General features: G+C 38.4%; 1 protein-coding gene across 2 annotated transcripts in view; it reads left to right on the top strand.

The window, feature by feature from the left end:
* Positions 1 to 515: 515 nt before the first annotated feature.
* LOC149550072 (ubiquitin carboxyl-terminal hydrolase 17-like) overlaps positions 516 to 15,141 on the top strand; it is a 31,598-nt gene continuing 16,972 nt past the window's right edge. Inside the window, exon 1 of one of the 2 annotated variants that reach the window (XM_089793215.1) lies at positions 516 to 1,409. Coding sequence is in view for 1 of the 2 variants with exons in the window: in XM_089793214.1 (XP_089649340.1) it covers positions 1,117 to 1,409 (293 nt within the window). In the remaining variant the exon portion in view is untranslated. The remainder of the gene's footprint in view (positions 1,410 to 15,141) is intronic. The other variant, XM_089793214.1, reaches the window with a different exon arrangement.

Raw genomic sequence — 15,141 nt, 5'->3', positions numbered from 1 at the left:
CACATACACTTTATAAAGAAACTACCAAATTCTACAATCAAAAAAAAGTCTCTTACAAAATCTCATCACAAAAGACCAAAAAAATAATATAAAACAACTTTTTTGAATAAGTTGATGGTTTAAGTGTCACAATTGTTAGAGGTCAATTGCATGACTCGCCCATGATCAAAGCCATGCAACATTTTCCCTCCCTAGTTATTTTTAACCTTTCAAAGGTCCAACATAGGCTAATTTACCTCAAACAATGTCCCTCGGATTCCTCAAGGTACAAAATCTCTTCAAAATGTACCCGACCCTTGAACTTTTACTAGATAGGCCTTCCTCGTAACATTCAAAAGCCGTTCTTTTAAACTACTCTGAAATTGAGAACATTATAATACCGACATATGTCCTCACCACATCCCCTAAAAGACAAAGATCCACCGACGTTTTTTGTCTCTTTAACCTTTTATATTATTCTTTGCCACACACCACAGGTATATATTACAATTCAAAAAAATCTCCAAAGCTCCTCTATATTTAGAGGCGATTCTTGTCTGAACCCAGTTTGCAAATTCATCACTGAATTTAGAGACACTTTCCAATCGCATCATATGATCTGACTAGCACTGTACCCACTATAGTATTCGACAAAATTGCTCAGAAATCTTTTATTACATAATGGCTCCATAACTTTCAATTCTCTTATCATTTTAATCAGTTTTCATGGCTTTTTCACCTGCAATCAATAATTTCAAGAATTTATAAGCTTGCAAACTCTGAATAGTTTTTTAGTGGGCTAGTAGCTTTTATTCAGCCGTTCTCTTATTGCTAGAGTTTATCATATTTTGCCTTCCCAAAGGTTCTGGCGGAGTCAGGCAATATCATTTAGAGTACAATTCCCAGTCAAAGTACTCTGGTTATCATAACTTCAATTTGAGGATCCATACAAGCTTTCTGGCTTCAGAATTCCCGTTTTGGTGATGTAGATTGAACACCCACATCCACGAATCCCAAGAATTTTCATTTTTGGATTCAACACTTATATCCACAACTACCAAGAATTCTTCCCAGTTGGGTACATGCATACCGAACACCCATCAAGATAAATCTGTAGGCTGAATGCAGTTTAATTAAATGCATGTATTCTGGAAGATCGATCTACCGGGTTTCTTTTCAGCCACCTTTGCAGTAATTCAGCTGGTTTTTCTTATAATTATATTGAAATGGAAGGGTAGTCCTAACAGCAGTACAGAAGAGGAGGAGGACATGAGAACGTTGGTGGTTATGTCAGCAAAGGAGAGTTCTACGTTTGAAGAGCAGTACATGGGAAATTCTAGCATGGAGGATAGTAGCCCTTATTATAAATGTGCTGTTTGTTTTAGTGTTGCTACAAAGCGCTGTGCCAGATGCAAGGCTGTTAGATACTGGTAAGTGCCACCAACATTTTATTTTGTTTGGATGATTTTTTGTACTTTAATGTCTAAATAACCAAAGAGATCTCATATGCAAGTTTGGGTTAGTCTTAATTGCCTACACGTCTAGGTAAGACCGGCCAATGTTTAAATGTAATGAATGTTAATATTATCATTACAACATTCAGAGATGCCGCCGGTTGTATGAGAGATTTCTAAAAATACACGAGGAGTGCTATAGGTAAAACTTTCAAGGTTCTATTTGGCAATTTAAGTAGATACAAGATAAATTCACCTTAGGAAGAACATGTCTAGGTTGTCTTTTCTGGTCATGGCTAAGCCGCACGCCAATTTGGCGTTCAGGGCATCCAGACTTAGATTGTTTATTCAGGACATGGCTAAGCTAGATGCCAATTTGGTGATCGAGGCATTCTGGGTTGCGTTTGTTATGCAGACAATGAGATCTCTTTCCTACCCTCTGTTGTTCAAATTGTATACACTGGGTTGAAATCAGTGCGATGAGGCTTGGAAACTAAACCATTGCAGTTCACTTTCATCATGATTATTTTCTTCCCTATAATAATAAGTAGTGTTTTATAATCTTATGCTGCATAAACTCTGAGATGTTAGAAATTTTGGTACAGGGGCTTGATTTCGATATACGGCGCATGAATGTATTGTTTACTGTACAACTATAACTCGGCTAAAAATAGTCAGCAAGGGATGTAGGTTTGGATATGGGGATAGGGTCTACGACCCGTAACTTGATTTTGAAGGTATCTAGAATAATAGGTTCTGATGATAAATAACATGCACGCAATCTTGTCCAGAAACATTCTAGCAACATTGAAGTGAATGTTTTAAGACGTTGCCAAATAGCAATATACTTTGGCTGTTTTCTCTCCACTCCAACTGTTGGATATCCAATCATATGAGCATGTATGAGCGCTTGGGGATTGATTCATTTTATGTGCATGCTATTTATCGGATCAAAGCTAGCTTTAGATTAACTTAACATCTATATCCATCTTAACTATGATGTACTGGATTGTGTAATGATGTTTCATGTGGGTATAGGTTTGTGCCTGGTTATTTGGGAGATAGTGTACATCCAGTGAGAGTGAGAGATTATTAGCTTTTCAAGGTAGCTTTCGTCTGGTGGAAATTTTAAGAGTATGAACGTTAGCATGCTGGGAATTAATCATTTCTGTGTTTGGTTATTTGGCGAATACTTTACATTTGATGAAAGTGAGAGGTTAGATTTTCTACAGGGAATGAATTGTTTTTGTGTCTGGTTATTTGATGAATAGTTTACATTCTATGATAGTGAGAAGCGATCTTTGGGATGTTTACATCTCATTATTGACTTGAATAAGACTTCTAGATAGTTAGAAATGAATCTGAACCCTACTAAAGTTGCAGGCGAAGATTATGGTAGGAGTCAGGACTAAGTATATTGATATCAGTATACTGGTAAATGACTTTTGGCTACTAACTGGCCATCCAAACCTTGTTTCCCTAAATGAATTTCAATTTCTGGGGGAATAGGATGTTGTGGTACACTTAATTTAACCAAGGAACTGATAGATAAGCCCACTGCATCTCTCCTGAAGTTATGTTAGAAGGGTGATTATTTAGATGTCACATCACCGTTGGGAGAGACATTTCACATGGCCAATGGCAGTCAATGAAGTCAAAAAAAAAGTAAAATATCAGTACAAAATTAAGAATAGAGGACTATAGGAGATAACATGCATTGATGAGGAGAGAGTGCGGGTAAACAAAAGGAGACTGTGTAGTTATTAAAGCATGGAACCCTTGTCCAAAGGCCATCTTATCATAGGTTACATAAAAAAGGAGGGCGAACATTCTCACAGCCTGGAAGAAGGGAAAGAGAACTGGTATGAAGGGATGAAAGAATGGAGTTGGCCACTGCTTGGGGTGGAAATTTAGAGTCTGAGGCATTTAGTCAAACAGTTCAGGTATGACATATGGTAAAGCTATCCATCTTGGTACCCATGGTGTGTATGAGTTAGTCCTTTGTGTATATGTGATGTATGCTCAGGATAATCTTATGTGTTTGATTTGGGATATGATCCCTGTGCGTATGAGTATGTTGGTACAGCTAATAATTGGTAATGATGTAATGAGGTTTATTTAGCCTCGGGGACGTTAAAATTTTATCTATCTATCTATCTATCTACATTGTTTGACAATAAGATGGCAATGCAACTTATTATATTTTTCCATCATCACCACCCTTAAAAAGAATGACGTTGGTATATATATATATATATATATATATATACAGTCAGAGTCCTAGCAGGCTAATATTCTTCATGAAATTCCCATTTGTAGGTCCCCATATAGTGAATCTTTGGCACCTGATTGCCTTGTCCTGCTTCCAATTTGCAACTCATCTGCCATGATGTTACAGAAAATGAGGCGATATTATTGCATAAGAAAGACAAACTATTAAACACATGAGAAGCATGAAGGGAGATCTTGCAATTTATTGATCAAAGAAAAATGCTCCCTGATATAATGTTCAAATGTACACAACAAGTACCAAAGCCTCTTTTTAGTTTCCAATGCCATAGCAATTAGTTCCCCTTTATAAATTGTGTCAACTGTCAACATTTTAATTATTTATTTCTCAGTATTTATGGCACTTTACTTGAAAACAATGAAGCTATAAAACTGATATCAAAATGGAAATTACTTCCCCTCAAATTGTAATCCTGAGATTCACACTGAAGTCTGAAACTATCCTGCAAGTAGAACTTTTATCACAAGAAGACCTTTTATTCCTAGGATTGATGGAAGCCCCACAATTGTCAGTAATATTGAGCCCAAAAACCTTTAAATTTGGTCTGCCACCGCTTAGGACACAAGTGAATTGTTAGCTTTGCACTGACCTCTCAGAAGAGAAGCAGCCAAAATCAATGCTAGAGTTTGAGAATATGACTGTATTATATCATTTTTTATTGTTAAATCATGCTGAAGTTTTCCCTGATTGATACTGAAGTGAAAAATAAACTATATAGAAGCTTTTTAAAATGCTACATTGCATAGTTCAAAATCTTTGACCAAAAACTTCACAGATCCAAATTTTACTTGGTCTTGGCAAACATGGCAAAATTCCCAGACATTAAAATATTCTTTGAAAAACGCATTAAACTATATTTCCAGAATTTACAAGTAGTTTGTTCTTCATTTATAAATTAATAAAAAAGTCTCAATGCACATCATAGTGTCATAATTATAAATCACAAATCTATATTACTAATTTTACAAGTTTCATGTGTGGAAAGCATGGTCTAAAAACAGTTTTTCTTTTTACTTTTGCTTTTTTAAAATAGAGCAGGGGCTTAGACGTGGCAGCCCCCAATAGGTTTGAGGGGCAGCCTTTTTTTCATGTCCCTTTTTTCCGTAAGATTTAAGCCTACTTTCCATTACCTGCAGGCTCGGGGTAATAAATTGAAGAAATGACTTGCAAATTTGTAATTTTAAAGTGTGATATAAGGAACCACTATATGTGCTTTAAAATGGATGCCTGATTATAGGTCCCTTTTGTATTATATTATTAAGCACCATTTCTCTTAAATGTGTTAAATCTTTAACTTGTTAAGCATACTGATCTGATAACAGATTGATCAGATGTGATATAGCATGATAAGTAAAGGACCAAGTCTTTGCATTATTCCCTTTGCAAGATCGGCATCTATCCTTAGGAGTTTGTGTTAATAATTTAATACTAATCTAACAACATTGTTTGTGTTTGTAATTAATATTTAATTATCCTTAGAAAGTTGCCGACTTCTAGATGTTAGGCAAATGATTTTGGAAGAGACATGTCCTTTCTAAGGACATGTCCCTTGACTCTTATACTTATAGAGGGTAAGGATGAAATCTAAGAGCACACAAGAACAAATACAAGTCTGCTTCTTAGTCATTACTGCCCTCATACGAATTGCAGAAGTAAAAGACAGAATTCTGATTTACATTTCTAATCCAATTAAAGGCAACAATCTGAAGTTATTCACAGCAAGCTATAAGGAGATAAAGAAGATAGAATCCAGTCTATGTTCAGTCCAAAGAATTTGCAGAAACTTTACAAATGATGTTGGCCAAATGATTGTAAGTGGGATTCTTTTGCAGGGAAAAGGAAAGATTTTGAAATTTACTTTTGGAGGGAAAGTGGGTGCGCAGGTGCCTATTTATGCTAAGCCAAAGATCAGTGATGGTATGATTGTTGTATCCAAGGTATTCCATCAAATAGATTGGATGCGAAATTTGGAGGACAAAAGTCTTCTAACTTCTATACCCGGGTTTTTTTTGAACTGCCACAATTTGCTTTGTGGGTGGATTCCGCAACACCTATTTGTTGAGTGATAGGTGGCTCCATTAGCGCCTAGGGTTAATAATAAAACTTGTCACTTCTGTTCCTTGAAACATTTGGTAATTCTAAGTTGATTGTAAGTTGAAATCGCACTGGGTAATCAAATATTGTGGACGGCTGTGTTAATTCTCACATTTGTAAGGGCTTTCACTTCATTTGTGCATATAACATTGGGAGTAATTTCCACTGGAGTATATCTGAGCTTGTAATTAATCTATACATTTGTGTTTATTGGAATTGAATCAAGTAGAAATCATGTAATCTCCCTATAAGGGATACAACAGTCCCTCATGGGGTCATCCTGTAGTGCCTTTGGTGCAAACCTGTTGTTATATAGAGGAGGGTCAAGTGGTAGAGCCCTCACCACCAAGTCCAAATTAAGGCCTTCAAAACCACATGAACCTTAGACTTTATGAGGTTTTTGCAAATTTGTCAATGTGTTGAAGGAGTGAGCAAAAAGAAAAAATTGTGAAAAATAACTATCAACAAACATGGGTGAGTGTTTCATATTAACTTGTAAGTTTTGGCAAGTAACTGGCTGAGAATTGGCAATAACTAAATTTTACAACTTGCTGAGTTTAAATCTATGCTACCACCCATTCAGGTTTTCATTTCACACAATGTTACACTGGTACAGGGGTGCGGGAAAAAAAGAGGGCCTCAATTTGGGGACGGTTGGGGTGTGGCGGCAAGGGTGCGGAGGGGGGGATGCTGCATAGTAGACATATATGACTGAAATTGCTAATTATGAAATGATACTTCAATATAACATACCAAATATAGTTGAATATAGAAAATTGAAATGCGATTCATGAACCATAAGTTCAAATTTGAAACTTGAAACTTCATAACCATTATCAATGACCATTGAACTTAGTAAAATTGTATATACTAAAACTTTTATACATAATAATGATAATGACAAATGAAAAATATAAACCTTACATAGTACGGTGTACCATGTAAGTTAACCATTGACTATCAATTTATCAAATGACAAAGATGAAAGATTTAAAATTCATTGTTCAAATATAAATATCATATATCATAAACTTGATGAGGGACTTGCAAAATCAAATCTTCTTGCTCCTCTTGATCTCGCAATTCCTTGTAAAATCACTCAGTAAGCTCTCACAAACTCCTCCAACCACTTTTGCTCACCTAGCTCCTTGTTGCTTCAAAACAATGAAATGGAAATGTGAAATGAAAATGAAGTGTATTGGCCTTATTAAGCCTTGAAATATAACTTATGGGACCTACACCCAATTAGGGTTCCCATGCTTAAAAAAACAAAAATAAAAAAGTTTTTTTAAAAAAACTTTTCATGCAACATGCTGGCCACACCGCGCACGCACCTTAAGCACACTCTGTGCGCACCCCCTCACCCTCGCACCCCAGACGCATCCGCGTCCCTGCGTCCCACCCAGGTGCGCCGACTGGTTTTGGCCACGATGGGGGTACTTGGGTGTGCGATGTACCCACACCAAGGATGTATGTGCACCCAGTACATGGGGTTTTTGACCCGGGTGTGCACACCCGGGTTACACTGATTTCACACTATGTCATTCAGCTAAAAGGATGGGAAACACCCTTCATTGGTCAATCTATAAAACTAATGGCACATAATTGCTACAATGAATAAGTGCTTCAAACAATTTTGTATAGGGAAACTACATCGAAATCTAAAATGTCATCCACAAAAAATTTAGCATTTATAAAATGAAAAGTCTGACATTCACCAAAGGATAGACCACAACGTTCAAGAGGATCATCACATCGCTGAATAAGATGATCTCAAGTGGCTAAGCATATTGAGGCTTCCAAAGCAAAGCCTTAAATTCAAGTGGAAAACCTTGAAATTGGATAAAATGCCTTATCAAACTCACTTGTTGCAGCCTAACTCAATAAACAAGGCTGGATGCAAGTCTTGGGTGGCTCTGCACAAAGTAATATCCCTTGTCCATGACATCAAGTGATCTAAGCCAATGGTTAGCCCAAAAGAGAAATTTACCAAACCAAAAAAGCATCGTCTTCTACATCATTTCTAGAAACTTTTTGGGTATTAAGCATCTTCTTAAATTTATTTGTGCACTTAAAGGTCTGCTCCTTTACATTTGTTGGAAGTCCTCAAATTAAAGGTGAAGGGGTGCTTAAATGCTCTTGAAGTTAGTCGTGTCTAAAGCTTCTCAACCTATAGATTGAAGGTGTAAAGCTTGAACCTATAAATGTCCTTGGATCACCTCTTCTTATGGTAGATGGAAGTCCTTGACCTTTTCTTCGTTGACCTAATTTCTTGGTATTCTTTTGGTGGTAGAGAGTAAGAGGACCATGGCTGATCCAAAGACTAAAGATTAGTGATGGTACATGCAACTTGGTCATCTCTTCTATTGGAGAGGATTGGAGGTCCACCTGGGATCTCATCAGTAGGTTGATATTCTTGCATTTTCTGCTTCCCCTCTAATCGTCAATGCGTTGCTTCAGGAGCTCTTATGCAAGGACACTCAAATCAATATTGGGCATCTTTGTTTGAAGTATTTATGTTACATTAGTTGTTCTTCCCTGTATACCATTTGGTAGAGTTGCGTCTTTGAAGTGTGGACTCTAATGTCAATTGATTGCTTGAAAATTGCTTCTTCTGTTAACAATTTCAAGAAGACATGTCATCTTTCTAAAGAGTTAAACTAGTAGACATCAGTTTGAAAGTTTTAATGGGGAATAAAATAAGCTTCTGTCCTATTTTTAACCTTTCTAATTGCTGAAGTAGACACTGTGGTGAACATATCCTTACAATGCACAGGACTTTGCATATGTAGATGATATCCCACACATTTTTCCTGTGATACAGAAATGAGTTCTAGGATGACTTCACAAGTTCACAAGAATATAAGCATCTTTTGAGATGGAAACTGATCCATTTTTGGATCAGAAAAATTAGGATGTCGTACTATAGATCAATGACAAAGTAGAGAAATTTTTATAGATCAATTTTGTTGAAGCGAGTAGGTGTTTTCAGGCAAAAAAAAAAGTAATTTGTGGCATTTGTATGAAATGCTGGTTCCAGAAGGTAGCAATCGCAACTATAATAGGGGGATAAAACTAAAAAAGTGTGCGTTAGAGAGCTTGCGAGTGATCTTAGAGACTGAACACTGCTGTTTAGGCTGTTTGTGTATCGAAGAGGGCTAGAATTGTATTTGTTATTGGTGATAGTGGATGAGGTCACTTTCCTCACTTTTGTAGGAGTTTTCTCCTGGAAATTGGACTCACTAGGGTATAATCCTCGTGTTTTCAGTTTTTTGTTTTTTGCTTCCATTTTCTTTATTTTGATATTTATTTGCTAATCCAAATACTTAGTATTAATTTCCTTCACTTAGAACTGTATGTCAATGAATATTGTATAGTAGAAACATCATAGTTGACAGATTAGAGACTTTTTCAGATATTTATTTAGAGCTTCTGTGCTACTGTTGATGCTAATTTATATGGATTTAGTTTTTTGCCAACAAGATAGATAGAAATTGTAAGCTGTCTGTCATGTAGATTTTTCCTTTTCACTCTTGAAAATGCATCTCTCTTCCAGACACATGGACCTGCATATTTTCTTTGCTTGACCAAGAAGATTATTTATTGCAAAGAACAAGAGATTGGGTTAATATCCTAAGGGGATGAGCAATTCTAAAACAAGCTGAGACCCACTTTTTGCAATGCTTGGCTTTGAACATCTTCTATGCTCTAAATAATCATCCATCTTATCTTCATTTCTATAGATTTTACAATCAAGGGAATGTGTGGAGGTTGTACAACTCATTACCATATCGGGATGCATCCCTGGCCCGGAAATAATAAGGTTTCTGAGATCGTGGGATGACAAGAGGTGTCCCTAAAATGACACATGCTACAAAATGTTTGTGGGAAGTTTGTTCATCCTCAAGACAGCCAGGTATGTGTGAGATGCTGTCATGTCCCCAATTTTTGGTGACAGTTCGATTTAATTAATTTAATTAATGGTTGTCCAAGGACGACTAATTAATTATTTTAATTAAATAAATAGTTATTAAAAGATAACTTTATATTTAATAAAGTGACTTGGAAAATATTTAATAAAGTCACTTAAGAGATAAGATCAAAATTGTTCTAGAAGTCTCTGGAGAAGGTGGAGAGAAAAGAATAAATAGGCACCCCGGGGCTCCATTCGAATCAGGCAGTTGTTTATCTCTCTTTTGATTTCAGATTGTGATTCAATCACAGGTGCATTGTGGAACCTAGGGTTTCTGCAATTGTCACAACTGGCCATTGAGAACGATAACTCTCAATTGGTGCGCAATTTTGAGGGTGTGAAATATCATCTGAATTATTGCAGATTGGAGGTGACATTCAGTCATTTCATCAGGGACAAAATCTGTGGCTCAAGGCCAAAATTTGAAGGATCATTCTGAGAATTGATATTCGAAGATTTAAGCTTTTTGCAAGGTTTGAAGTTCATTATTATTTTAGGTGGCAAGAGGAGTAAGGTGGCTTCATCAGCATTCTATATAGAAGGTTGCAGTGTGAACAGATCTGGGAACGAGTTTCAGAGCCATCTTCCCAACAGCACCTTTGTATATCGTTAAGACCGAAATCTGGGCCGTAGGCAAATTACAGAAAACGTTTAAGGTAGAGTACTTATAAAACAAGTTTGCATTTACCTACCGGCCAAAGCCAAGGACATTCGCTGCATAATCATTGGGTGTATTACTGATCTGAGTCTGTTACGGTGAAATCGAAGGTGAAATCGCAAGGGCCGGAAACATTACTTAGCGGAAGTTTGGAGAAGGGACATTTCACGCGTTCCAAGCTTATAATCACCATTTCTCAGCATCACAAAATCCTGCTTTTGACTGCGGGTTACACACGGGATTCACACCGCCGGCAGCATCAGTCCAAGGCGGACATTTCAGAGTTGGTTGAGGGAAGAGACTCGCATACTTCGGCAGCTGCAATGAAATAATGGCCTGTATCAGAGTTCTGAATCATCAGCAATAGCAAGGGACGAAATCGGGATTTGTTACCAGTAGAATGAATGAATCACAGAGGTCGGAATTCCTTCTGAAGACAACTCGACGATTGTTGAAGTAGTGTTCTGTTTGGTGTGCAAGTTGATGAGATCTTGGCCAATGTCATTTTCCTTGGACTGGACGGCTTAGTGAACCTTCATTGCGGGAGTAATATTGCTTAAATCGCCATCAACAGGGGTAAGAGGGTATTGGTGATAAAGAAAAGAGGGCGAGGTCCACTGTTCTCTCCAACTAAATTGGCGTCCTATAACTGGCCAGAGGCAGCATAGGGGGTGCGTTCACAAGGTAAGGTTTGCGATCAGTATTTCCGTATTGGGAAGGCAGAGGAAATACAAGCTTGTGCTCAGAGACCAGTTTTTCACAATTGAAGACTCAATGTCGATTCTTTTCTTTGCCAGGTTCATCTAGTTAGTAATATTTTATCATAGTACATTTGCAATTGTAAATAATGACAGGTTCCTATTAGCAAATAAAGTTGGCTCCAAAGTATTTGATAAATTGTCGTAGCACAGTTTTTTTGTAGCTCTTAAGACAGGATTATCAGAGCCTGTGTTTGCAAATTATTTGACGAATTGCCACAGTACAAATATTGGGATTTAGTGACCTTTATAGCTAGGGTCATTTCAGTGGTATCAGAGCAGTTTTCTTGCCATCCTGTGGGGTGAGAACCGACTTACATGAGTGATCAGCACTCTACTTCAACCAAGATGTAGAGGTACAGCACAAAGTCTCCAAGGACACAATCTCGGACAAGTAATAGACACAGTATTCAGAGTTGGAATTGTGGAAAGGAGGACTATTCAAGCATTCAGGATGAGCTCAGGAAAATCAGACATAACATGTCTGAACTGTTGGTTAAGCACCACCGTATGCTTGACAGGCTGTCCGTCCCAGCTAAGGTGAATAAATCAACTGGATTTCGTTTTGGCACATCTTCTCACAAAGCGTTGACTGATACAATGAGAGATGTTACTAGGAACCTTAATGAGGAGTTCGAGAAACAAGTGTGCAACCAGTCAGAGGTTTCAGTTCGGTCACAGGAAGAAGTGGTGAAGGATATTACGCTGATGGATAGTAACTGTCAACTTGACACTCAAGTTGAGATAGTTGAATACGAGCTTCCCAAGGGTGATGTCTCAGATACTCAAGGTGGTTTGGTTCCGACAGTCAAGGATTACAGTGAAGTGAGTTCAGATGATGATAAGGATGTTGATGGTGAGCTACCAGGTAGAGATGAGCAAACACTGAGTATCCATGATTTTGCTGAGAGAGAGTACCAGGCTCAGTTGGATGCTTCGGATGAAACTGGTAGTACTTCACATGATTTGTCCAGCCAGCTGAAGGTAAGCAAAGATAGTATTGTGGCTTCTTTATCTCATCATGACAGGATGCGGGAGATGTTAGAAGAGCACATCCAGATGATTCAGTTACAAGGAAGACATAAGGGAGTTCAGGCGAATTCTTCTTGCTGTGACTTACATGCAATTGGTGAAGGAATGGGAACGACGAAGTTGAGCTATTTACATCTTCTATCAGATCGTGACCATCTTCTAAGCCGTGCCAAAGACTATTCAGATGCCTTGAGGAGGAAGGAGGAGGAAGTCGTCAAGCTTTCTTGTGAGCTTGAGGACACTCGAGCAACTTTGGCATTACAGGACTGGGAGAGACATGGGAATGAGCACGACATGGAGCTGAGCTTAAGTTCATCTTGCACTCAGTTTTTGACAGAAGAGGGATCATGTGAGGTTGCTAATAATGCTACGAGTTCATCTTGCATTCACATCCAGGATACAAGGACAATGTCAAACAAATATGAGGAGTTAGTTGGTATTGATCACATTACTCAGGTAAGGAGTTTGCTTGAGTTACCAGCTGTTTCTTGTTTACGGATATGGACTCGAGAATGTTTCAACAACATTTGGGATTCAATTAACTGGAGATGTTTTAATGGTAGCAATGATTATTTGGATACTATCATGGATTTGATTAGCAGAATACACGGTGTTGTCTTTCCTTGTGCCAGCAGTTTGTCCGATGTTGGTATTAGTCTTTATACACCGTTGTTGGGCTTGGTTCATATATGTAGACGACCCTTCTTGCTGAAAGGTGTTGAAGATTTTTCATATTTGCCAGTGTGTACTGATGAGTCCCAGGATCGTTTCGGCCTTGATGACATCCAGGAGAATGAAATGGACAGTTTTGAAGACACAGCTTCTTTGTCAGTTTCTTTGGGTACAGAAGAGCTTGACAGCAGTACTACAATTTTTGACAAATTGGATATTGATATGGACCTTGGAGATGATTCACGAGATATGGATGTTAATATTGAGGATACTCCTTTAAGAGCTCCAGAAGAAGATTGTTGGAGACAGTTCAGCCAGAGCCATCATGTGGTTAGCCAGTTGAAAGTTAGTGAGCGAGACATTGCTATCGCTTGTGAGCATTTTGATACTGCTCGTCAGTTGTTGGCTGTTACTGGTTGGGGTACTTCTATGACAGATGAGTCCAGCGGTGGTTACTTTTCTTTGGCAGAGATTCATGCCTTGCGTGAAGCTGTCCGGATTTTGAAGTAGGATTACTTACGATTGGCAGCCGACCGTGATCACCCGGTTGAGTGGGGGAGTACAGCATATGAGGCACTCTTGGATCGTGAAGAGGAGGTGAGTGAGCTTTCCCGAGAGCTCATAGCGACTACTGAGGCTTTAGAGGACACACGGCAGGATCTACAAAAGTCGCAATTTCAGTTGAAGGAGGTGACCGTGGAGTTGGAGCATTTGCGGTCAAAACCAGCTCCAGACCCAGTTCATTTGTCTATTGAGGTAGATGACGGTAAGTACACTCCTACAGTTGCTTTTGAGGAGCTTATTGTTGAGACTGACACACATTCAAGATTTGGTAGTAGCTGGTCCTAATGTAATGAGTTTGGGATACCAGTAGAGTCAAGTCTCCAGATTGATTCTACTCAGATAGTTGATAGTGTGGTACAGTTGAGTACGCCACCCTTACAGGAGGACCCGATGTGGTGTAAAGGGGAGTATGTAAATGTTTCCTCATATAATTTTTACTGCACTGAATCGTTTATGGAGTATTTGTTGGACAGTGCATGTGTTCATTTGGACTCGCATGAAGTGACAGAAGGTGTTCTCATCCATGATACTAGTGTTATTTGCAGATTGGTTGAGAAGATTATAGGGGTCCTTTCTACTATGCTACCTCACAGGGATCTCCAGGAGGGGTTTGTTGAGCAGAATGCACAGGGACCTATCCGACCTACAGTCACTCGGAGTCAGAGATTGGAGCCATATGTTGATTACCAGTTCAGTGATGATGAGCTAGCAGCAGAATTTGGAGGTTCTTACCGGCATTATACGGTAGGGTACGCTCATCATTTTTCTTTTGACACAGAGATAGAAGATTTTATTTCACGCAGATGTAGGTTGGCTCCAGTTTCTTACCATCCATTAGGGGATAGATTGGCACCATCTTTTGAAAATAAAATTGGTAGTGGCAAGTTACTCAGCCTGCAGCATCGACACACCCGGAGTAGTCTTTCAGAGATTGGATTTGATGGCAGTGATTCAGGTACCTATGGCTGTTGTCATATCTACAGTGCAGTTGGGTGCAGGTGTCATTTTGACAGGGGCTTGAGTTTTGATAGAGTTGATGTTTCAGTTGGTTTGAGTTCCATAGAATGGTTTCTTCTACCGACATCTACAGTTGGTTTTCGGATAATTTCATCAGAGTTGTCAAGATGTTTGGTATTGAGTACAGTTTCTCAGTTGTTGATATTGATGATTTCTCCACGGGAGTATGGTGAGGATTGGGATGATACACAGATTTACATTTGGGATCCAGGAAGACTGATTGGTTCATGGTTCAGCCATTGCTTGGGGACAAGCAATTTCAGGAAGGGCGGACTGTCATGTCCCCAATTTTTGGTGACAGTTCGATTTAATTAATTTAATTAATGGTTGTCCAAGGACGACTAATTAATTATTTTAATTAAATAAACTTGGAAAATATTTAATAAAGTCACTTAAGAGATAAGATCAAAATTGTTCTAGAAGTCTCTGGAGAAGGTGGAGAGAAAAGAATAAATAGGCACCCCGGGGCTCCATTCGAATCAGGCAGTTGTTTATCTCTCTTTTGATTTCAGATTGTGATTCAATCACAGGTGCATTGTGGAACCTAGGGTTTCTGCAATTGTCACAACTGGCCATTGAGAACGATAACTCTCAATTGGTGCGCAATTTTGAGGGTGTGAAATATCATCTAAATTATTGCAGATTGGAGG

The sequence above is a fragment of the Cupressus sempervirens genome, chromosome 7, assembly GCF_028749045.1.
Source record: "Cupressus sempervirens isolate cs-2001-9-10 chromosome 7, ASM2874904v1, whole genome shotgun sequence".
Classification (NCBI taxonomy): Eukaryota; Viridiplantae; Streptophyta; class Pinopsida; order Cupressales; family Cupressaceae; genus Cupressus; species Cupressus sempervirens.
This window is presented reverse-complemented; position numbering and strand designations above follow the sequence as displayed.